Raw genomic sequence first — 26083 nt, 5'->3', positions numbered from 1 at the left:
GATGGCTCAGTCCTCCTTGTCCCGCGAGACCTCAATGAAGTGTGGCCCTTTTCTATTTTCTTTCTATCCGCCCCCTGGGGCTCCATGAATGTCGATGTGTGCTGTCCCATTCTGTCCTCCTCAGCCCGAGGACAGCCCTGTGTTGATGACGCTGTGCACTGTAAGTGGCACTCACTCCAGGACATTTGACTCTAAAGGTGCCAACACTAGAGTTTTGCACTTACTTGTTTCAAACTATACTTCATTTGGTTTCACAAGAGGAAAATTTAAAAACATAACAGAGGAAAGGCAAATGGTTTAAAAGATAACGAACCACAATATTTTACTGGTTACAGCATCTATGTAACAGAGTCAGGTCCCTTGTCTAGAGATGCCTGAGTTGCAAGGGATCTTAATTCTCAAACATCTATGGGTGCCTCTAGTTAGTGAAAGCTGATCGTGGACAAGAGTGAGCTTGGAGATCCAGATGCAATGAGCAGAGTCACTTCAAATCAGCACCCACCGCACCTACTATGCACATCTCTGTATGTACATGGAGCCCTAGGAAGTGCGGCTCTATGATTGCAGGGCACACGTCAAAGACTCTCCTTCCACACAGTCATCAACAATTCTAAAACTAGCTATTTAAACCCATTTCAGTAAGTGCCTTATTCGTATTCTCTTCACCAACGGGGCTGGTTAGGACCAATAATTTTATTTGGATTCTTGAAATAAATCACTAGTGTTCCCTGTTACTTAAGTCCAACCTGACTTTGATCAACCCATAGATTATAGTCAAAATGATCTTGTTTTTAACTTCATTACATCACATGGAGGATTTCTCCTAGCCCTGGCTGGGCCCATGAGCCTGTAAGCCTGTACATGGTCTAACACACACACGCACACACACACACACGCACGCACACACGCGTGTACAGGTACACGTACACACACACACACACTCGCGTGCACATGTACACACACACGCACGCGCACGCACACACACACTCACACCACTCATTCATTCATATTCTCTCCCGCTGCTCCTCTCTCCCTCAAAGCTGTGTTTCTTTCTAGAATTCACATAAACCTTCTCTTCAACAAAAGAAGGCCTGTTTCTTTTCTAATCAGAAAAACTTCTCATTATTCCTGAAGACTCCGCGTGAGTGGCACCTTCTTCAGAACAGTTTGCTGTGTCACGTCATGTCAGATTTCAAAACATTCTGGATTTTGGAGCCTTTCAAATCTTAGATTTGTGGACTAGGAACATGCTACCTGTATGATGTAAACCAACAGCAGAACATCTATTGGTTTAGCCTGATGCTCAGCATTAAGACATCTTCAAGTGCCTGACGCCATGGTAAGACTGCTGTACGTATTCTTATTTTTAGTCTTCTTAGACACCTTGGGAGAAATTACTATGATATATAGAGAAATCAGGACTCAAGGAGTTTAAAAATCACACAAAAATTGTGAGGACAGGATTTGCTGTCTCAGACTCCTAGTCTTTCTATCAAGTGGTACGAACTGGCTGCTATGGACAAAAGTTCAAAGAGCAAAGGCTGTGTTCAGCATAAGGCAGCATGAAAGGTGAGGCTAACCTAGAAGTCACCCATGGACCAAACTCTGAATGACTACAGAAAGTGGATTCACATTCAAAACTCATGAGGAAGACACAGAGTCTTCCAATCTGGAATAAGCTGGGGAATTACTGTCACAGTGGGGACAGTTGAACTGCAACAGAAAGTTAAGAGTTCCACTTAGAGACATGGATCTCTATTTCTACGAAATCACTAGAGAAAAGCAGCCCAAGAGCAACAGTAGAAATCATACAAATGTGGGCCCGGCCTTCATCTTTATATCTAAAGGGTAGCAAATGAAATACAGTCTGGTAGCTCACCCCACCTAAAATCAGCTAATCTGATTTTAATAAAGACATGTATTTTTTATTCAAGAACTATTTTAGTTAAATATTCAATGTCCTCTTTCATGTCAAATTAACATAAGATCATAAAAACGAATAATATACTTCACAAATACCTGTATAAATATCCCTATAGACCCTTGCAGTTGAAATTTTACCATTAAAGTAACTGCACCTATCAATCTCTTAACTCTTAAGTCACTCTCTTTAGACACCTTGAGTCCAACCAAATACATGAAGTGCTAGCATGTTCGCTTATGCACGGTCATCATCAGAGCACAAGCTCCGAAGACCGAGTGTGTCAAGGCTTTACTTATCGGATTGTTCTGAATGGCTCTTGTAACTAATCTCAATCACATGACATCCATAAACCAAACAGCGGGACTGATTAGGTGGCTACATCAGAAATCCATTAGAAGATACCGCAATAAACACAGCAGAGATCTTAAGTGATCATCTACACATCAGAAGTTCTAAACATTCTTTCAGACAGCTACTTTTAGGTCCTTTAAATTTATGTTTCTCTCAAAGCAACTGCGCACGTTAAACTTGATGTGAAATGTAGCCCCGATGCTGGATGTAAAGGAAAAAAACCCTATGATGAAGTTAGTGGGAAGTGCAGTCTAACTAGTAAGACCTCTACACAAAAAGTTCAATATTTAATATTGAGCCCGGTGGTGGTGGCGCACGCCTTTAATCCCAGCACTTGGGAGGCAGAGGCAGGCAGATCTCTCTGAGTGCGAGGTCAGCCTGATCCACTTAGCTGATCCCAGGACAGAGAGAACTTGTCTCAAAAACAAACCAACAACAAACAAAAACAAAATCAGGAATAAAAGTGGGGCCATTATTTACCTTATATTCCTGGGATTACATCCATGTGGTTACTTACTATACATCATCCTTTTTGAGTATATTTGTGTGTCTGTGCATGTGCTGGCTGAGGCCCAAGGCTGATGTTGGTGGTCTCCCTTGGTTATTCTCCACCTTACTCACTGAAGTAGGGTCTCTCAACTGAGCTGAAAATTTACCAACCTCAGCTTGCTCTGGGCCTCTTGTCTTTGCCTGTCAAGGGCTGGAATTACAGGTAGGCTATCATATCTAGCATTTATGTGGGGCTAGGGATCCCAACTCTATTGCTTGTGTGGCAAAATGCTATAATCACTGAGCCATCTCCCAGCCCATATTATCATTTTACATATCAGGGTATATGTGTGTGAATATATATGTGTGTGTGTGTTAGTGCGTGTGCTTATACATATTCATAAATTTAAATTTCTATTTATTTACTTACTCATTTATTTATTAAGACAGCAGCTCTCACTGGGCTTGGAGCTTGCCTTGCAAACTAGGATGGCTGGACAGGAAGTCACACTGATCTACCTCTACCTCCAAGTACTGGAAGGCAAGCACAAACCACTATCCCCAGCATTCTCATGGATACTAGGGGCTGAGCTCAGGTCCTGGCTCTGACGAGGTGAACACTCTCCTAAGCTACCCTCCTGGTCATGTTGTTGGATTTTGTTTGTGACTACTTGTACAAATTTTTGTATTAAGATCTATTTTTGTATCCCTATCCATAGAAAATACTAAACTTTAAAATCCTTCGTTATGTAGCTTTGTTGATAAAAACGTGCTGCTCTAAAAATGCCTGTACTTCTCCTTTATATTTACAGAATATTTCTCCTTAATGCGCCACCCAAAACTTTTACTCAACACAACAACCATTTTATTGAATTGTCTCATATTTACTGCTCATAAGAAGCCAACGGACGGCCGGGCGGTGGGGGCGCACGCCTTTAATCCCAGCACTCGGGAGGCAGAGACAGGCAGATCTCTGAGAGTTCGAGACCAGCCTGGTCTACAAGAGCTAGTTCCAGGACAGGCTCCAAAACTACAGAGAAACCCTGTCTCAAAAAAACCAAAAAAAAAAAAAAAAAAAGAAGCCAACGGTCATTTTTATCACTGCACCCTTATATGCAATGTGTCTTCAATTTCAGTGGCCTTAAGAGTTTTTCTTTGTTTTCACCATCGATTATGATGTGGTTTTCCTTTTCTGTTTATCATGCCTGAGACGCATTGGGCTATTGGTGATTTCCTCTTATTACATCAAATTCGGGGACTTTTCTTCTGTTATCTTGTCAAGTATTTTTCTGTTTTCCTCTCCCCCCACCTTTGGAGACTCTAGCTGCTGACATATGCTGCTGCCCTTTCTCAGGGTTGTCTTTCTGGGTTGAGGATTCCTAATTATTGTCTTGTTGCTCAGTTCTCTTTTAAAATACTTGAAAATATTTATGGCAACTATTTTATAATCGCTCCATGCTAATTCCATCATCTTAAGTGCATATATATTAATTATCTTGCTTCTTTCTGTGTCTAGTAATTGCCTGCTGAAGGATTAATCTTTTCAAGGCATTCCTTGCTATATCCCAAATATCCATCTTCTTTAATCCTACAGTTATCTTTCTTGAGAAAGAAACTCCAAAATAAAATAAATTATGAGCTAGGTTCTTTCCTTTGTTACCCTTTAGCTCCCCTTTCCTCTGGTTGAGTTGGGGTCACTATACCGAGCAGGCTTCTGCCTCAGCCTCCCCAGCACCCGGTTACAGGTGTGCACCACCTCCCCAGCAGCAAGTTTGTGTTCTTCATGGCTTCTTGTTAACTTTTGCAGGACCAGTCCAGAATAGCTATCAAAAGGATGAACAGCCATACTTCTGAAGCATGTGCTGCACAGGCTACCGTCGACACCACAGCACCTACTGCAGGCTTAGGGGACCACTGCTCAGTTCACAGACTATAGGCTGAGTTTTCCTGTCCTACAGCTAACCTCTGATAAACACACTAAAGCTTATATTAATTATAAATGCTCGGCCAATAGCTCATGCTTATTACTAAATAACTCTTGCATTTTAAGTTAACCCATATTCCTTATTTACACTCTGCCACATGAGAATACCTTTATTAGCATGGCACTACATCCCCTGTTCCCTCTGCATTAGGCTGGCAACTCCAGACTTCACTCTCTTCTTTCCACAATTCTCAGTTTGGCTTTCCCACATGACCCAGTTATAGGCTAGTCAGCTCTTTATTAAAGCAATCACAGCAACAAATCTTCACAGTGTACAAAGAGATTATTCCACAGCAACAGACTTTTAAGGACTGCTCTGTTCCCGGGGCTTGTGAGTCTCTCCAGGTTTACCTCTCTTCCTGTATTAGGGCTAGCCAGCAGTATAAATCCAATGGGGAATTTTTGCGTGTTTTTTTTAATCATCTCTCAACTTTGTTTCAGCCCTTTTCTCTCTGTCCTTTAACCTGTTAACTGTTCTTTTTCTTCTAAAAAATTCTCTCAGGAACTCATAGTTATTTAGCAAAAAGAACTCAAACTAGAAATTCATTCTTTCAATGCAGTCCAGTGTTCTTTCCTTGACACAGCATTTGTTACTGGGATCAGAAAAACAATAATCTACACTAATTTTAAACTGCTCAATACTTGGTATATTTCTTGTCCCCTGCAGTACTTAGCTTCTAGTAGATCTGCTGCCTGCATTTTATTTCTAAAATGAAAACCAGTCCACAAAGCTTAAAATGACTCATGCTGAGAAATTTCATTTGCTTAAAAGTTATCCCTGAACCAACACTCCAACCACACAAAACAAAATTATTCACACAGAATCCTAAGCCAAGAAGTACTAAGCCCCCTCCCATAGTCTGTGTACCTATCTCACACGGGGCCAGAACGTGTTGTTCTTCCCTGCACACTAACTCAGCGTCTGAAGAGCAGCAGAGGCTTGGCCTCCACATACCTCCCTTCTAACTCGAATGCCTTGATGTTGATGACATCAGCTCCATTCCTCTATCCACAAAATACCTATTCTTTCATACTTATAAGGTATTAGTCACTTTAAAAGCTAATTTTGCATGGCTTTATTACCTTTTAAAAAAGATTTATTTATTTATGTGTATGTGTGTGTCTGAGTATACCATGTATGTGCAGAAGAAGAAGGGGCCCAACCCTCTAGATTGGAGCTACAAGTGATTGTGAGCCACCACACGGGTGCTGGGAACAGAACCTGGGTCCTCTGCAAGAGCAGCCAGTGCTCTTACCCCAACCCCACTTTGTCCTTTACTACCTTTTAAGGCGAGTGGAGCTATGAGCAGGAGGAATGGGAAGGAAGCCAGCTTATAAAGCAGGCTTTTAAGGAAGTATATTTAATTCACAGTAGGAGAGAGATGATCAATCACGTTCAAGGTCTTGTGCCCAATTCTCCTACCTGTGCAGCTGGATGTATTCTCGGGGTCTGTTGAGCAAGTGAAGGAACCGGTCCATGATCTTGTTTTTTCCTACACCCTGCAATTACACAAACAGCTTTAAGCACAAAGCAGCTTTGGTTTGGAGCTGCTTCTTCACAGTTCTACTACATTGGTTTGTTGTTAGTAAAAACCACATCAGGAACATGGATAGCCCATCTCCTGACATAAGGCCACTGGAGGATCTGACTCCTAAGCATGGGAAAGTACAGATGCCAGTGCCCACCTCTTGACCTTTGTTTACAGTTTCAGAGTTAAGGCTGACATTATCATAGAACATTGGTGATTTCAGGTTACAAAATGGCATCAAATATATATAAAAATAATGGCTTTTCTTTAGCTTCTCAGAGATAGGTTTTCAGTTATAGAAAGATAAATAGAACACTGTACTTTTACTTGATTTACACTTTTGAAAAGTACATTAACATTCTGGAACTCTAAAATTGGGCATTTAATTATAATCCAACTACATATGCTCTTCTTAGACACGCCCTCATTTCCCTTCCCTCTTCTCATGCTGGAGGCACTGACCTTTTGTAGAAGGTAGACCATGTTGCTATGTCATGTACCTATTTGAAAGTATTCATTGTGTGATTCAATACAAATAAAAGAGCGAAAACCTCTAGGTTGTGAAGAACAACAGTTAATACGCTGAGTTCAATATTGTGGGAAATAAAACAGCATTAATTTCTTATAACTTCTCAAGGTTTCTGTTAAATGTTTTCATGTGCCATTTCATTTTTTTAACCACACATGTGTAGCGCCATCAGTCAGGAAATAAGAATGTCTTAACTTCACAAATCCATAAACTAAGATTCAGAAAAGTTAAGGAATGTGCCAACAATCGCAGTCAATGACTGGAGCCAGGGCTCGGTTCTGGGTATCTGATCCTGGTGCTTGCGTTTTTAGTTCCTGTGCGGTAGGTTATAATTCTTAGTATGAAATTTATTTAGGCAATTTGGGCCTCAAGTCACCTCCTTATTCAGTTCTAGAAGGCATCTACCAAGCTCCTCAAATTAGGTAGATCAGGAAACGTGTGCTGTCTAGTAGCAACAGCAAAGCCAGAGTAAAGGCAGCATTAGCACTGGGACTTTTACTACATGGGCAAATGTCTTATGAGGAAAAGCATTCTACAGGCGTCAAGAAGGGAAAGTCAAACTGAATGGCTATGCCTCAAGTGCCACGGGAGATAGGCCCCTTTCTGCTTTCCTAACACCTGAATTTGCAGAACTCAGCACAGTGCCCATATACATAAGGCACTCACATTAGCATTTGTCAAATAAAAAAATAAATACAGCAAGTTTGGAAATCGAAGAGGTGAACGTCCTAGGAAAACATAAACAGTGACCAGGCTTATGGGAATACTGACCATGGGCCGGTGGGGAGTTCTGGGCTGATAAAAGCTGTGCATACTTTATGAATGAACCAAGTCACCCGCTGAAGACTCAAGGTTACCGAAACTGAACCACCAGACTGACAAAGTCACTGACACCAGGATAGCAGATCGCTTCGTCTTTTAGGAATCTGCCTGGTGTCCAGCTGATTTTACCCCCTCCCGACTTAAGCTTTGCACAGAAGCACAAAGGACAATCACGACTGCATATCTGTGTGTCGGTTACAGCAGTCATGGAAGCTTTAAATGGCATGCTGGAACAAACATACGATTTAAAATAGACAGAAGCAGATGATTAACATGTCTGTGCTAAGTTTTTCAGCTCTTCTAAATTGGGTAATCACAGAGAAAAGCAAACCTCAGGGACACACTGTCACACCAGAGACAGCAAAGACCTCCTGAATGTGGTGAGTCAGGAAAAGCTAGCCCCTCCCCCCATCAGCCACCACTGCAGAGCCGGGAGGCCCCTGCGGTGTAGGTGCTATAGATGCAGGATAAGATGCTCAGTTGCTCCAGAGCAGCTCCTTGCTGCATCCCTAAAACTCTGACCTCCGTCTTGTCCCAGAGTCTGAGCCATCCTACCTGCGCTGTTCACACCTGGTTGCTGAGGGCACTTGGAGACCCCTGATCCTGCCAACTCAATGGGATACTCGGGCTGCACACAGCAGACTCCCGCTCACACCCACACGTCTTTTTATGCCCAGCATGACGGCACAGCTATGGATCCACCACTCAATACAGAATTTTAGACAAGTCCTTTTATTTCCCTTAACCTTGTTCAAATGCCACCAGAACTTTGTAGTCTCAATGTATAAACCATGTATTTTCTTCTTCCCTCCCTTTCCTTCTTCCTTCTCATTTGATTGTCAACTCCATGAGTACATAGGCTCATGGTACTGTCCTGGACGATGCTTCAGCATAACATTTACTAGGAAAAACAAATAAGATGTAATACACACAATATTGGTAAATTATAATGTATTGTTTAAGCTTAAAAGTGGATTGTGGGATGGGGCACAGTGGTGAATGCATTTAGAGAGAGAACTAGGGAGGCAGAGGTGGGCAGATATTTGTAAGTTCAAGGCAACCCTTGTGTACAGAACTAGTTCTAGTACAATCAGCCAGAGCTACTGAAGGAAACTTTGTCTCAAAATTCAAAAACACCAAAACAAATACATTTGTAAGTAGACTGAGCAAGAGGCCCTCTTTTGATTCCTTCACAATTCCTGTCTTGGGAAAGCTGGCATCCTCACTCTAACAGCCTCAGAGTCAAAGCATCATGTCCTTGAGAGGAGATAGAGGTGAACCTTTCCCCAGTGGGTTGCTGCTGTTTATCCTGTATGTGGAAAAGGGGAGGCCCGAGCTCAATCGTGCAGACACTGCTCCGCTGTGCCTGGACTTCAGTCCAGAAGCCCAGCATGACTGAGTCAGTGCTTCTTGGTTAGTTTCTGCTGGATGACTATAAGTGCCCAGGTTTGATGCCATTTTCTATATGCTAATAATTCATTCCAAGAAAGCTCACCAAAGGAGAGACCTTCTCAATGAAGGCTTCTCTAGCTACCTCAGTGGGGCTTCTCTAGGCAGTCTTTGGAGAAGCCCCAGAATCTGACGTCACTGTTTGCCCTATTAACTGGACTGCTCTAGTTGTCTCTGCTGGAGTTGTAAGCATCTGGTTTGATAACGTTTTTGTGTCTGCTGCTTCTCTCTGCTACTTGATCTTCGTTCCTCTATGTTTGCCTGCTCTGCATTTAGAAACTTGCTTAAAGCTCAGCTTTCCCAGGTCATTTCCTAGACAGTACAGAACACAAGGGAACGCTGTTAGATCCCTTGGGAATGTGGCCATTATAGGCATCCAAGATGCTTTAAGATTTAACAAAAAGCTTGGGAAGGCCCTGCACATGTGAGATTTGATTTAAAGCCCCATGGAATTAGGAGGTGCAGGGAAGTGGGAAGCAGGGGTATCCTAGTAGAGAGAGCAGCGTGAGGGAGACTTGTGGGTACAGTAATCCAGTGAGGTCCGCAAGAAGTCGGAGCAGGAGTAGGAAGGAGCTGTAAGGAAAGGACGTGGGCTCTAACTGTGGCAGAGCCTTGGCAGCCAAGGGTTTGCATTGTTTCCAAGAGCAGCCACTGAGGCTGGGGAGTTATAGGATCAGATTTTCAGCTCTGGAAAACCAGTCTGCAGGAATGGCAGAGAGAAGGAAGTGACAGCAAAGGGAAACAGTTGGGAGACGATGGGCTAAGCCAAGGACAGAGAGAATCAAGAGATGAGGAGCCAGCTAGGAAAGGGCGCTAGCATCACAATGTGACGGAAGTAAGGGGATGAAGAAATTAATCTTTGTCCTGGGCGGAGAGTGGCAAGGCCAGGCCATTCACTGAGAAAGAAGTGGGGGAGGAAACTCAGGCTCACTGGGTAAGGGAGGGAAGTTTACAAAGACAGTTTAATTTTGGACATGTTTATTTTGAAGGGCCTGTTTCCCACATCTGTTTCTTCCTCTTGAATTCCCTGTCTCGGCTCTAGAGCGGCACATTCTCCCTGGCTGCCTCTGGAAAGAGTTCCACTTGCCTTCTCACCCTCGCCACAGAACAGCCCACCATTTGTTTAGCTCATCTCCTAAAGCAGGGATCTCAGGGTCACTTCCTACTTCACTTTAAGATGCTCTCAGTTCCTTCGAGGAAATGCCGAAAGAATACTCTAGGAAGGAATTTCTGTAAATATCCTGAGCAAAACAAAACCATTACAGCCGTTTGTTCCTTTTAATCACAGTTTGTGCCTAAGGCAGAAAATCCTCAGGATTACTTTAATTGAATAAGTACATAAATAATGTCTAATTTTTCTGTTATAACAATTGCATACACTCCCCTTTCTCACTAGGAAACGTAGAACATTAAACACTATCAATGTGTAATTGTTCAAAAATTACCTGCTAATATTTTCTTATTACCCTTGAGCATATTGATCTGTCCTTACTAGCTACCAGTCTATAGATGCAACTTGTCTCTTTTAGTAAAATTAACAAGAAATAAACTCTTACATAGGTGGAGAGATATACTTAGTGAGTGAAATCTTTTAAATAGGAGAAGGAATTGGGAGTCTCATAAAACTTGCTCTTTCCATCATTGCCCTGTTGAGTTCTTCGTGGCAACGTGGAGAGACTCTCAGAGGAGCAGGAGGCACAGAGTTTGTACTCAAACCAAAGGCAGGAAGCGTGTACACCTCCAGTTACTCTGAGAGAAGAGCTTGGGGCCACAGAAACCATGTCCGTGGACAATTGAATCTTTTACCAAAGAAAGGGATCTAGAGCTGTCTTCCTGGACACTTTATCTGTGCTCTATCACAGAAGGAAAAGAAAAAGAGAAGGAAAGGGCCAAGAAAAATGGAAATCAGGCAGAGGGAAATTTGTCCAGAAAGGCTTTGAGCCCTGAGACTGAAAGGCTTGATGAACCCCACAGCAGAGGCAAACTCTGCCTCAATGGCGCATGCTCCTGTCAGCCTCCCGTCTCCAGAACAGCTCACACATCTGAGTTTTTGTTGTACCATTTCTTCTGACCACAGGCCCATTCTTCTCGTCAGCCATCTTCCAGCCACCCTCATTTCACTTCTCTTAGCCTGACCACTCGGTTGTTTTTCTCTCAGTCAGTCTTCTATCTTTCCAAACCGCCACTCCAGTAAGTCAGGAGCCTCAGCAAGTGGGCAGCCCTCTGGTTAGACACCTGTTGTTCCTGGTTCACGCATAGCCTTCAGGCAATAACCACAAAACTGAAGGAAGGAGGCCATGCATGGGAGAAAAGAAAGAGGAAGTCCAGGTCCACTGTGAACTTAAGGGGACAGACACCTCTTGTAGGGGCCTTCTGTTTTTCATGATAAAATTCTGTGTACAAAGAAAGTGGCGGGATTACAGAGTTCTCTCACGCACAAATGCCCCTTCAGTGCAGAATGGCTCAGATGCTCACACCAGCTGTGGACACGGAGGCAGCAATGTGCTGGGAGGGAGTGAGGTTAATTAGGTTCCAGGCAGTGAACGCCCTGAGCGCATGGGACCGTGAAGCCAAGTCCGTTTTGGTGCGCAGTCTTCAGGTGCATTCTGTATTTTGTCACGTAAGACAGAAGGCAGGAGGCAGTTTCCATGACTGATTTGTGGAGACTTTGTATCACGATGACATGGAAGCAAACAAAAGTTGTCCGATCCGAGGCTTTCAATTCACTCCACCAAGTAGCTGGGAACGTCGAGCCTGAGATCTGAGACTCTGGCAGGTAGCCAGCGAAGGACACGCCAGCCCTCTCTGCAGTAGAGCGCTAAAGTAGTTCCAGGACAGGGCTGGCCATCGACAGAGCGCAACTCTTGCTCTACACAGAAGTCTTACTTTGTCCTTCTTTCCAGTTTCCCTCCATTCTTGAATAGTCTGAACAGTATTGTTTCAGTTTGTTTATTTAGAAATGTTCTTTCAATACCATCCTGAGCTCCTTTTTAGAAAAGTAACTACTTTCATTAAATACTGCCTATAGGAAACAATAACAAAGAAGAAAAATGGTAATAACCAGAAGAAATTCTAGTTGGCTTTCTAAATTGAGAAATTTTTACTATATGGTAAACCTTCAAATTCTTTGCTTAACATGTCTTAAAGTATATTACCCTAGGACTCTGGACACCTGGGCTATAATCTTTGCTCAACTGTTCTGAGATGAGGTGTCTTGCCATCGTCTGGGTCTAGGTTTACTCATCTGAATATGAAGTCCTAGGCTAATTAGTCTCTCAATACTATTCTTTAATCTTACAACAAAGGAGACTGCTGCTATATAATCAGTGTCAATTGCTTATTTTTCCATGTTCTCTCAATGAAAACAAGCTATTTATATCACCAGAAAAATAAGCTCACTGAAAATGAACAGTAAGTAACCCTAAATATTCATGAAGATGGGATCTTGCAGCAGAACCAAGATAAGAAGACAAAGACTTCAAGCATATGGCTCCCACACAACTGATCATAAAGCTTCCTGCCAGAGGCTACGGCCCTTTTCACGCAGGAGCAAGATCTACATCCCTGCAATCAGCTAGGAAACAAATACATTGCTACTATAAACAGCACAGACACTTGGGAAACATGGCTAGACATTAGTACCCCAAACAAGCCATGGAGGGGACAGGAAGATCAACATGTCCTCAAGAAGAAAACACAAATCCAAAATAAATATGAAAAAAAAAATGGTTTGCTAAAAATGCAAGATGGAAAACCAAACTGGCGGGGAGAATATGACAGAACGGCAACCTTTTCCTGGCTACAAATCAGGTGTCTTCACTAATGAGGAAAGCTCACAAAGTACCAAATACGACCATAAAGGGGAGCATAGTGCATTCATGAGACCAAATACTTCTGAGCCTTGGAACCCTCGGCTGCTGGAGTTACTGGAAATGCAGCACACTGAGCTACCCAAGTTTCCCACTGTTGCCACCAGCTGGGAAACGGATGAGAACATTCACGGACAAATTGTTCAGTATCTCTAGAGCTATCAGGCAACCATGCTGGCACAGTGACATGGGTGCTCCTGATGAACACAGAAGCAACCTGCTCAGGCCTGCTTTCAACTAGTTAGCAAGACTCACACATTCTTTCATTTTGGCAATAAAATATGTGCAGCATTTTAATACTAGATAAGTCAACAAGCATTTGTGAAACTTCTATCCATAGTAAATGTAATAAAGAGAAGAAGATGCAGAAAACAGAATACTAACAATGGTCACGATTCTGCTGGGCTGACACAAAAGCAAATGTTTTCTGACTTTTCTAACATAAAATAGATCAAATCAAATGCTATAAAGTTAATGAAACGTTATGGTGAGCTTAGAACAAATGAATTTAATTTTGTTGTATAAATTATTCAAGAAATTAAATGGGTTGAGTAAAGTTTACTTTATAAAAGTATTCCCTCTATACTGAAATAATTCTATATAAAATATTTATACTAGGAATGGGCTAGTATCTCTCAAATAAGGATAATAGGAAAAAACATCCTTTGTGTACTGAAGGCTGGTCACCAGCTGGGGGCACTACTGAGGACAGGATGATAAAGGACTGAACAGAGTGGAAAGGGTGACTTGGAGGTCAGGTCTAGTGAGAAGGAGGTGGGTCACTGGGGTGTGCCTCTGAAGCTTTACATAGCTCCAGGCTTCACTTGAGCTGAGTGTCTCCCTCCACCATGTCTTCCCAACATGAGGTTTAAGGCTGGCGGTGAGCCAGTGGAGCAGAGCTGGTCAGCCAAGGCTGAGACCTCTGAAATGGAGCCACAGGAACTCTTCTTCCTGTTAGGTCCTTTCTCTCAGGAGTTTGCCACAGTAGCAAACACTGACCTGAATAGAACCTCAAACAGACATGGAAGGCACCCACCTCAGTGCATTGGTCAGACTGTGATGGAACCTGACTGAAAAATCAGTTGTGAAATAACACTGTTGAGTCCATTGGAGACTGGAAAGAAACACTTCAGATTTAGCAGAAAAATAAACCCGAGGACTGTCTAACCACAGATGTGGAGCTGAATGGAGCACTGAAGAGTGAGTCATGCTACAGCATGAAGCACACAAGGTGGAGAAGAGTCCACATAAAAAGTCCTGTGTGACAAGGTCCATGTCATACACTCCAATCTTGACAAGGGGAAATGTCATGTGACAAGGTCCATGTCATACACTCCGATCTTGACAAGGGGAAAATATGAATGACGGAACAATCAAAAAAGTTAAGATTGGAAACGTTAGCAGGTAGCTATTATTTCATAAAATGATAACCAAAAAAGTTGACTTAAAATGAAAAAAAGATTGACAAGTGATTTTAATAGATTGTTCAGGAGGTAGGGGTCACTGTGAATAATTAATTGTACCTCATTAAGCCTGGGTCAAATGCTGATAACTTGCTGTGAAGTTTTGCCTACTACCAAAACCAAGTGACATTGGTTGTGCAGTTGATTAAACTTTGATTTCTAAAGAAAACAGACAAGATTTTAAAATAATTCTTACGAAAGGGTAGGCGAGCATTTTAGATTGTATTAGAAAAATACATTCCCCTCAAATGTCTAGTAAAATTCAACTGTTCTCAAAACTCAATCATTCTTCTTCCCAAATATTTATTCCTAGGGTCTTCAGAATAAAATAAAGATGGCATACATACCTGTAAACTTGTCTCTAATCTGGTTTCTATGAATATTTGTGTAGCATGTGGACTAGTGGTCTATACACATTTAGATATAGTGAACTAGTGTTAAAAAAAAGCAGGAGACATCAGGAAGCTTGTTCTTTGTATTCCTAGAGCTGGGGAGACCCCTTACACCCCAAAGAGCATCATCAGTTAAAAAATGAACAGACAACTCTCTCTTGTGTTAAGTGGAATATCATGATAACATAATAATAAAAAATAAAACCAGAAAAGGCTCCTAATTACAAGAAAGGAGAAGTTGCAACACTGTGATTACAAGGTAGTGGTGGGGGGCACACGGTGACATTCTGCAGAGTTCCTACATCTGCAGCATAGACTAAGTGACCATCAAACATATAAAAGTCCAGGACACCTGTCCCATTTGGTTCAAAGGTAGCAATTGTGTCTCATTTCCTAGAAAGACTGCTCTGGCAGAAAAATCCCACATTGAAAATAGAAATTTAAAACTTATTTGTCAAAGTACAATGGAAACTACTTTATCTTCATTTATTTTGAGGAATGTTGTAAGTGGACCTGTTTTTAGCTTTTCCTAACGGATGCTGTAGATGTGTAGAAAAGACGGGAGTATCTACAAGGGGGAAAGGGTTCGATAAGGGCAAAAAGGTGACAGACCTCAAAATCAACACCCACTTCCGTGAATTCCCCCTTGCCTAAAAAACTGCTACTGGTAACACAAGAACACTCAAAGCTTCTCATGGACCCAGCCAGTGCTAGTTCACAGAGAGAAGGCTGGCAGCCTACTTGCGGCCACCACCAGCTAGTTCACAGAGAGAAGGCTGGCAGCCTACTTCCGACCACCACCAGCTAGTTCACAGAGAGAAGGCTGGCAGCCTACTTCCGGCCACCACCAGCTAGTTCACAGAGAGAAGGCTGGCAGCCTACTTCCGACCACCACCAGTGCTAGGTCACAGAGAGAAGGCTGGCAGCCTACTTCCGGCCACCACCAGCTAGTTCACAGAGAGAAGGCTGGCAGCCTACTTCCGGCCACCACCAGTGCTAGGTCACAGAGAGAAGGCTGGCAGCCTACTTCCGACCACCACAGCGCCTATGAAGAACATCCATTGTGTTTACGCCTACGCCGAGGCACGGCCGCCGTCTCTGTCCTATTTAGTCCCCAAAGCTTCACTTCACTCTGGTTCCTGAGTTGTCACCAATGCTTTAGAAAGAGAAAGGAAGGAGACTGAGCATTGCTACAGTTTGCTTAATTTCAAAATAAAACCTATAAAGAAACTGTGGGTTCCCGGATTGTTTCAGAGAAAACAGTGGCTACACCACCCCAGGCAGCAAAATCAGGAGTGCTCAGCCTGCTGCCTTTTTCTCATGGTGATGCTTTCCAAGGGAGAAACCAGTACTGATGAGAAAGAATACCAAATTCTGGAAGGTATGAGACCTACTGTTCAGCAGAGTAGGGTGGCATTCAAAGCTACTGAAAAGGCCTAGTTACCATGACTGCAAAAGCACACCTTCCTGGGGAAAGAAGGAAAAAGAACAGAGAAAGTGAACCTGCTAGGCAGCCTCTGTCTGCAGTTGCTAAGGGCTCTCCAGGTGCTTTGTATTCCTCACACCCTCAAGAGGAGGCAGACAAAAGCTCATCAGTGTTCCCTGTTCTACACAGATGTCAGCTCCTCACACCCTCAAGAGGAAACAAACAAAAGCTCACCAGAGTCTTCCCTGTTCTACACAGATGTCAGCTCCTCACACCTTCAGGAGGCGGTGGACAAAGGCTGACCAGACCCTGGCTCTTCTATACAGATGTCAGTTCTTCATACCGTCAGGAGGAGGCAGACAAAGGCTGACCAGACCCTGGCTCTTCTATACAGATATCAACTCTAGAAAACAAGTTTGAAATGGAACTTAGCTGGCTCACGTGTTTATACAATTCTATTGGGGTTTTAAGCCAGCCACACTGGTTCAACTCCCATCTTCTGATTGGTAAATACAAGCATGGGTGCCACTCTTCATTGCTAAACGCAGGCCAGTGATTGCTCAGAACATGCAGATCACCTAGCTCTGCTCACAGGCCTCTAGTTTCAGATCTGAGCTATCTCAGGCAAATGGGCATTGAGCCATGTACTCGCCTAGACTGTTGCCTGACCCAGAATTTGGCCCATTGTTTTAAGATGTCCTAAAAATCCGTCTAAATTTTAAATTCAAATTATTTCTAATACTTTATGTATTATTGACATTTATACTTTGTCTACTAAGTAGGATATGCAGAGCCCTCTAAGATACTTTTCAAATACCCGATAAACACTATACACAAAGCAGCAGAGAGGAGCCTGGTATACCAAGGCCCTTAATGGTTCACTGGCATTGGCAGAGAGGGCAGACAAACTCCTGAATCTAACAGGAGACTGACAGAAATCTAAAAATAGCCTACTTCATCACTTCAGAGAATGGAGTCAGGGTAGTGATTTACTCAGGGTCTGGGTTTCTGTGCCTCCTGCTTCATTTCCATGACAGTGCATCGCTACCGCGAGGATAAAAGCACTAGGAAAAGAGGGTGTGTGGGTGGAGAGATGCTGGCAAAGACCGGACAAATACCCACACAGGAAACCAACTCTCACTGGGATCCCAGCACAGATATTGAGAATTAGATGCCACGCTGAAAGGAGTGGATCAGACAAGGGGACATAAATGGCAGTCTGAAGGAGGCAGACTGCTCCCTGGGATGACTGAAAGGAACAGGCAGCAGGAGCACACAGCCCAAAGGTCCCTGCAACACTGGACCCAGTAGATGCTGATGCTAGACTTCCAGGTTTGTAATCAAAGAACTGAAAATCCTGCTGCTAGAGACCCGCCTTTGGCACTTTTGTATCTGAGAAACTCCTTCAAGCCCAGCTCTCTGCCATTCTGATCTGCTGCTGAGTTGCCAGTCATGTCTGAGGCCATTATTTTGACAGCAGGAGTTTTCAAAGGACACACCAAGTAGTCCAGGCTTTAAGAGACCAAAGTCTGTTAAGAACTCTGGGCTTGAGCCAGGCTGGGTGGCACACACTTCTAAATTCCAGCATCCAGGAGGCAGAGGTGAGTGGGTCTCAGTGAGCACAAGGCTAGCCTGGTCTACATATTAAGTTCCAGCCCAGCCAGAGACACAGAGTAAGCCTCTGTCTCAAAAACAAAAGTCCCAAACCTTCTGAGCTTGTGAGCTTCGGTGGGACCTCGGGATGGGAGGGGTGGATGTAGATGTAGGACCATGTAGTAAGTACTAAAATATCAAAATTAAAGATTAATAAGACCATACCTTCATCCTAAAAGAAATAATAAAAGGACTCTGGGCTTTATTAAGTCCATAATCATCATTTTTCTTTTCTTTTCTTTTTTTTTTTTGATTTTTTGAGACAGGGTTTCTCCGTAGTTTTTGGTTCCTGTCCTGGAACTAGCTCTTGTAGACCAGGCTGGCCTCGAACTCACAGAGATCCGCCTGCCTCTGCCTCCCGAGTGCTGGGATTAAAGGCGTGCGCCACCACTGCCCGGCTCAGAATCATCATTTTTCAATGAGATAAGACCAGCAAGGATTCAATGCCACTATCAGCCACTTTTCATCAACCTATAGAGACTTACTAGAAAAACGACTACCAATGAACAGAAGTAGGTAGGGCATTTCAAATGGTGGAAAACAAGCATGAATTATCTATTTTATGTTTAATTCTTGTTTAGAAAAAAGTGAACCAAGAGAATACAAAAATGCTTTTAAAACTTCTATGTGATGCATGGGTTTTATTTTTAGCTGGCACACAGCATTGTGTGGAATCCTCCCCATGGTTTATCACACGCCATCTTTACATTAGCCCAACAGAGTGCATTCTGTTTACACTGCCAGTGAGACCTCAGATAGCTGAGCAGTGTGCCAGAGTCCACTCACGGGGAGAGTGGCTGCTGGACCTGCTGCCATTCAATTCCAGATCTATGCCCTCAACTACAGGCCCATCTGGATAGAGTTTCTAAAACTCAGAGCCAGTGAGCAGGATCTGCAGCTAAAGTGCTTTTCAGCAAGTCTGATGACCTGAGTTTGATTCCTGGAAACCCCATGAAAGTGCCTGACGCAGAAGCAGTGTTTATCTAGTGAGATGGAGTGGACAATCACCCAGAAGCTTGTGAGCAGCTAACCTAGAGTATGAAGAGAGACTCTGACTCAGGATCGAGGTGGAAGAATAAAAAGTTGTCCTCCGACCTCCAAATGTAATCTGAGACGCATGCATGTACAAAAATGAATAAAATTAACTGTAATTAACTATAAAAAAGAATAAAATTTTAACTGTAGGTTTGAGAAGTTATACATAAAAGAATCTGTATTTTTATGTAAGAACAAAACAAGGAACACAAAAATAAGGCTAAGTTTCTGATTGCCAATAAGATCAACTTGTAAAAAACTAAAGAGTTACTTATTTTGGATCTGATAATTCAACTGAGGAAAACTATCAGAATGTTCTAAGACAGAGTGTCCATCCATTCCTTACACAAGCATACATAGATACCATCTCCACTACATAGCAGTAATGAGCCAGAGAAATACACTTCTTGTTCCTCTGCATGTGGAGCATGTAAATTGGGAGGATGGTCGCCACATGGGAAATACAGTGAGAAAGAAGGGCTAGAAGAGAAGAGATGCAATGGAATCTAGCTCAGGCAAAGCAAAGCATCCCTCCCAGGGGCTGGAAAGGGAAGCGCCAGGTAGAAGGACAGACATGAACCAAACACTAAAGAGATGAGAACCTGAAGGAAGGTCAGGGTGGTTCAAGGCAGCACAGGCTAAGAAAGACATACCATAGCCTGGGCTGGAGTAGTATGCTGAAGTGGCAACCTGCAAACTGCATGGCACACTAAAGATGTGGGCTGTATCTGAGAGCAAGGAGGAGTTGACTACAGCAAAAAGACGTAGAAACACTCAGCTTGTGCACCCAACAACCTGGCCGAGAGGGATCTCAGCATGCACAGGAGGCGCCACTGTGGTCTGAGATCTTTTCTGCACTCCTGTTGGCAGGTGATGGTGGGCAGGACTGGGGCAGCACTGGGAAGGCACAGACATCCCAGGGGTCAATGGGCGAGGTGATAGGACATGAGTGAAGATGGTTAACCTTGGGATAATGCTAAGACTCAGACGGTACAGGTTACTCTTTGAACGGTAAAGAGTTTCAGGCTGTGAATTTAAATATGTTTTATTAAGAGGAAAAAGAATTTCTAAATGTTTATTTCCCAAAGAAGAAACTTACTGCTCCCAGCCATAACTCACCTGGTTCCCGACCAATAGTAAGTGTTCTCCAAGGACAAAGTCTTTGAGCATGTCTTCCATCACTACCATGTGCTAAAAAAAAAAAATACAATCAAGGTCAAATAAGAAAGGCGGCTATAGAGGTGTTATCTTAAAATGTAGCACATATATACAATACAAAAGGAACTGGCTTGAATTAAAACACATTTTTGTTATTGTCACTGTTGAGACAGGTTCTCTCTATGTAGTCCTGGCTGTCCTCAACACTCTATGTAGACAAGGCTGGGAGAACTCAGAGATACACCTGCCTCTGCCAACCTAGTTCTGGAATTAAAGGTGTGTGCTACTGTCATAGCCCCACACTGGGGTGACATCTGGGGGTCCAGCCTTGATGGGTTTGCATGTTCCAGGGTAGGGGTGTGTGAATTAGGATGAACAGACAGAGACACAAAGACATACAGAGACATAGGACAGTGCCCGGGGGGGGGGGGGGGGGCGGGGAATCCAGTGGATACTGAAAGCACCTGTATTTTTTTATTTCTTACGATCTTTAAATGCCCCAATCCACAAGAAAAAAAAGACAAAAAAATTTTTTGGCATGATACAAGGAACAAAGAGATACCATCTTAATACCCAAAACACCAAGTAACCACACCTACATCAAAATATCTTTGTTAGTAGCCACACATCTGGGTGTCACAAACACAAAGGGGCCAGATCAGTTCCACCTTGACTAGGGTCAGAGAGTTTAAGTCTATTGCTCCTTCAAGGTTGTTGACTGGAAATTGGACTTAATGTGTGGCTTACGTAGGGTTACGACATGCTACCAAACCTGGCTGTAATTAAAAACATATTTATGATGTGGATAAAAGTAAGGTAAGTAATTAGTTAGGTCACCAATATTGAAAACTTCAAATTGCCCACCTGAGCAAGAGCAAACTACTGACCAATATTTCAAATAATTTTATAATTCAATTCAAATATATTTATTTATGTTCTGCAGAATAGGGTTATAATTAATGTAATATTTAAATTGATGCTTACTAATGTAAGTAAACACATGCTACCAAAAGTAATCAAATACCTCCACTTTGGACTTCCTTTTTTTAAGTGTATATTTACATATATATACACACATATACACATATATGTGTATGTATGTGTATACACACACAGACACACATACATATTTTGAGATAGGGTTTCTCTATAGCATTGGGCCTGTCCTGAAACTAGCTCTTGTAGCCCAGGCTGGTCTTGAACTCACAGAGATCCACCTGCTTCTGCCTCCCCAGTGCTGGGATTAAAGGCATGTACCACTACCACGCAGCTACATTTTTATATATAAGATAAAATTAAAAAAATATACGTAAGTATATAAAGTTTGTAAACTATATATTAACAAAAAGAAAGAAAAGCACCCACGAGAAGGCACCAGAAACAGACCCACTTGTTCACACACTTAGACCAACCACTCACAAAGCTATGCAGAGTCTTAGAATTAAAAAGGTACTTTTGAACTTCCATTATTTATCATTCGAATTATGACACAGTACGACAAAAGGGCAACATTAGAGTTTCTCACAGGAGCCACAGAGGAGACTGCATTGCTCTTCTGTGTACCAAAAAATAGGACACAGGTAAGGACAAAGGCTCATGGGACGGCAACAAGAGCTGCGTCCCAGCAGAGTCTCAACCCCGAGTCTCTCTTCTTGATTTCTGGACCAAATCAACAACAGCCCAAAACAAAGTGTTCAGATTACTCAAATTCTCTATTTGAGTAATTAGATTACTCAAAAATACTCAAAAGATTGAAACAAAAATCCTTTTATAATATATACATGCTACACATATTTCTTAGAATTTTCCTGGTTTGCTTTTCTTGATATTTTTTGACACTCAAAACTTGTCAAAACTAAGTTTTTTTTTTCACCACTTTCAAGAACAAGTACAACGAATGGTGCTTTTAGTTTTCTTAAACTAGATACACTGGGGAACTAAAATTTAAAAAGGTTTTAAGTAAAATGAGTATATTCATTTTTTTGTCTTTCTGGAACATTAAAAATAAACAAGAAGAGTATTAACAGTATAAATAAAGACTGTCCTAAAGTGAACAGGTCCTTGAGGAGAGGGACCTGGGTGTCACTCACACTGGAGCTCGCTAAGATGGTCTGGAGATGGCGGCTCCTTTTACCCGAGTGAAAACTCAGAGGCTGTTTCATCACGCTGACTCCCCAGAAGCACACCCGTGGCCAGGGGACACTGGAGAGCCATCCGCTCTTCCTCCACTCTAAGTCTCTTCGCACGTCCTTCTGCGGCAGACCTTCACTGCGTCTGCCTGCTGACTCGAGCCATCCGCTAAGGCTAAGGTCATTGCCAACACCAGTGAGTACTTCAGTCTCTGCAGCACCACGGGCAGGTTCTCCCTTCTACCCATCTTCCTGCAGTTCTGATCTTTGCTCTTGCTCACCATCTTCCTGGCTGCTTTCTTCTGGATGCCCAGGATATGACGTGGGTCAGTGCATGGCACATGTGCACCCATGTATATTCATCAACTCACAAAATGTGAAAAAAGAAAACAAACAAAACTCGAGATTTTTCAGCTGCAGGCAATTATAACTTGGAGCAGGCAGTCTGCAGGCGTTCTCGGTGATGACTGCTAGTCCCCAATTTCCTAAACTCCGCTCATCCAAAACACGACCCCTCGCTTCCTCACTTCCTCATCTTCAGCTTTCTTTCCGTCCTGCAACCTCCCCCCCCCCCATTAAAAAGAACCCTTCTTCCTCTCAATCAAACTGTGACATCATCATGGCCACTGTCCATCTTGCCCCTCTCTTTTTGGGACTCTCAGTAAAATCACAGACACACACACACACACACACACACACACACACACACACACAGAGAGAGAGAGAGAGAGAGAGAGAGACAGAGACAGAGACAGAGACTCTTTCTTCTCTATTGGCACAGTTGGGACCTAGGGTCTTTATTATTTCCGACCTAGATTCTGACTGACCAATTTAGCTCCTGAAACTTCCATTTCCCTTGGGGCACACGAGTCCTCTGCAGGACAGACATGGCTGTTTCTTTGTTCACAGACTTGCCACTCAGTTTTCAAAGCTCTTCAGGTGACTCTTGATGCTCTGGGAGCAGTGGTTACTCCTCATGCTCTTGCACAGGCCCAACCTCCTTGCTCGCCCCCTCACACACTCTACACATTCCTTTCACTGTGGGCACAATTAGGAGTGATTTTCTGTTCTCCCTTTTTCCACCAGATGATGTGGTCCCTGAGACAGTAGGAAACAAAATCCCTAATTTCTACCACCTGAGGGGTCCTGTAAGGGCTGCACCGCCCCTTGTCTCCACCGTCACTGCCTATTTCATTCACATCCTCCTTAGCTGTGACCTTGACCATTGCAATCACCATTGCCCCACTATCTCCGTCTGATTCTAACTCTTGGACAACACAAGAGAGTGAGGACAAAGTTAGTGAAAGGGCAAACGTGCTTGAAATCTGTCACGGATTCCGTCAGTGAAGCCTGGACAACAGCACCTCCTCAGGCACCAGCCTCATCACTTGACACTCTGCAACCAGAATCCAAGAATCTGTGGACTGAGTTTTCTGAAACCTTTCCAGTCAGCATCCATCATCTCATTTTGTTACCATAGCAACCTGCATGTACCTCCATCACATTATACAGCAACACAACCATATGTACTTCTTAGTCTGTATTTTTCATCACATGAAAAGCAATTGAGTCTTGGAGATGCATCTGTTTGTGTGTATAACTTTTAATTTCTGGACCCCAATACCTTAGGGACAAGCCTAACCTGTGGTATTTAATTTTTCTGGTCTAAAGTTCCTTGGATTTATTAAAATGCTATTAATCTTGTTATTCTCCAATTTCTCCTTACTGCTCCATGGGTCATATTCCATAATAAAGGTTTAATGAGACAAACTACTTAGAATGGATGCTCAAAATCTTATTCATCTTTTTTAATTCTCTTGACACTTATTTAAAATGTGCTAGAAACTTCACTGGAGACAACAGAAAAACCCAGGGGAGAGACATTCGAAAGACCCTTTCACTGCACTGTGGTAAGGGGACTACGGGCCATCAGAGAAAAGATGAACTGGCTATGCCCTCCACCTGTAAGTGACACGAAGGTTCCTGCTTCTGTGGGGACGCGCAGCATAAATGAAGCAGCAGTGCCTACCACAGAAGCAAACTGCATCAAGTCGCATCCCCAGAACTGCAGCAACTAAAATCCTTACTCATGAGTGACTCATTACACTTTGGGGGCGTGGGGGCATCTGGAGCTGGTTACAGAAAGGCCCTCAGGGCGTCTGTGGAAAGCTCACTGCAGATCTGCAGTCTTCAATGTCTGTGTCACCAATGCCATGGCAACAGACACCGTAAAGGACACAGTGGTCTTCCTTCCTACTGAACTTCCCACGTTCTTACGTGCTGTGAGGGCTTTTCAACCTCAGCTGGTCTGGAGTTTTTCCAACTCTTACTTATAACAATTTAACAGGTTTTTTTCTCCTTGTCACAGACAGCATGCGAAATGTGGACAGACAACACTGAGAAATATCGTTCCTTTAAATTTTAAATTTATTTTATGTGCATTTGTGTGAAGGTGTCAGATCTCCTGGAACTGGAGCTACAGACAGTTTTGAGCTGCCATGTGGGTGCTGGGAATTGAACCAGGGTCCTCAGAAAAAACAGCTAGTGCTCTCAATCACTGAGCCGTCTCTCCAGCCCACTATTGTTCCTTTTAACAAGGTTTTTGTTTTTACATCACAGATAAGAGTATTTTATTTCTATCTATATAACTTGATATATAGCTAGATATAGGACACACCTTCTGTGAGCTGCAGGGAGGACTGAACTAGGAGCCCGAGTGACAGCCAGTAGGTCTGCTTTAATTCAATAAGATATTTTACTGGCCTCAAGCACAGTCACAAAACGTGAGTACACACAACATGCATATATTTAAATCTATAGCAATAACTCCTAATTTTAACCATTGGAAAGAAATTTAAACCTTATTATCACTGTCGTTAAAAACAGTTCAGTCCTTCATTTTGCCTTACCTGAACTGAATTTAGGACATCATGACCACAATTAAACATCAGTGTCATCTGGACGAGTGTTGGCTACTACGATGGAGATTAGCCCGAGACCACAGAGCAATGCCCTCACCTGAACGTTGTCATAGAAGAGAACGTCGGGCACTTTCATCTTCTCCTGGGCATTGTACACTGGTGCGCTGACAGCGCCGATCCGCAGAGAGCCGGACACTATCTCACCTGAACATTGTGTACAGGCAGAGGATTAGTCACAGCAATGCCTGCGAGTACCCAGAGAGGTCTAGTCTGGCCAACCTCACTGCCAGGCAGCTTTGGGATTTTAATTAAACAGCTGAAGAATAAACTAAAACACTAGCTCTCCAATTTATGTTGTAGACCCAATGTAAGTCCATGAAGGAAAAGAGCAAGAGGGTGGCAGTGAACCAGCTTGCACAGCTCTGCTGAGATCACACGACAGCAGGCCCAGCAGCATCCACTCGGGCTCAGTGCACAGCACGCGGCCATGGTGGAGGCCTTCCGATCATTCTGCTCACAGAATCCATGTTTACTGATAACATTTCAACTACATAGGGGACACACTGGGAGAAAGCAGGCTTGCTGGTTTTCCAGAAGTCTCACAGGGTGCTTCTGTTTGAGCACCTGTTTCGCCATCATGACCGAGGGCAAATGTAATTTCAGGAGAACATAAACTTGTGTTCTGATAAAAAGCTAGAACTAGAAAGTACGGCACTGCAGTACGCTGACGGCCATCACATCACCTGGACGAGGACCTGCCCTTATGAGGCTGTTCTGTGAGCTCGGGCTCGTGACCAGGAGATCCGTGGCTTTCAAGATGAATGGAAGAAGTCAAGTGAACAATCTTCTCACTCAGGTCCCTGATCCCCTACAGGAAGCCGAGAAGGACACTGCTGGCGCTCACCTTTCCCAGACCAAGCAATCCACCATCCCGATGACAAAGCCTCTCTCTGTTTATGC

At 43.2% G+C, this 26083-nt stretch overlaps 1 protein-coding gene across 1 annotated transcript in view; it reads right to left on the bottom strand.

Moving 5' to 3' along the window:
* The window catches only part of Vwa8 (von Willebrand factor A domain containing 8), a 304908-nt gene that overhangs the window by 143141 nt on the left and 135684 nt on the right, over positions 1 to 26083 (bottom strand). The window contains exons 19-21 of the mRNA XM_075950004.1: positions 25221 to 25327; positions 20035 to 20106; positions 6172 to 6248 (exon numbers count right to left, since the gene is read on the bottom strand). Of these exons, the coding sequence (XP_075806119.1) occupies positions 6172 to 6248; positions 20035 to 20106; positions 25221 to 25327 (256 nt within the window). The remainder of the gene's footprint in view (positions 1 to 6171; positions 6249 to 20034; positions 20107 to 25220; positions 25328 to 26083) is intronic.

The sequence above is a fragment of the Microtus pennsylvanicus genome, chromosome 15 (genome assembly GCF_037038515.1).
Source record: "Microtus pennsylvanicus isolate mMicPen1 chromosome 15, mMicPen1.hap1, whole genome shotgun sequence".
NCBI classification, from domain to species: Eukaryota; Metazoa; Chordata; class Mammalia; order Rodentia; family Cricetidae; genus Microtus; species Microtus pennsylvanicus.
Note: the sequence above shows the minus strand (reverse complement) of the source record. Positions and strands in the feature narration are given on the sequence as shown.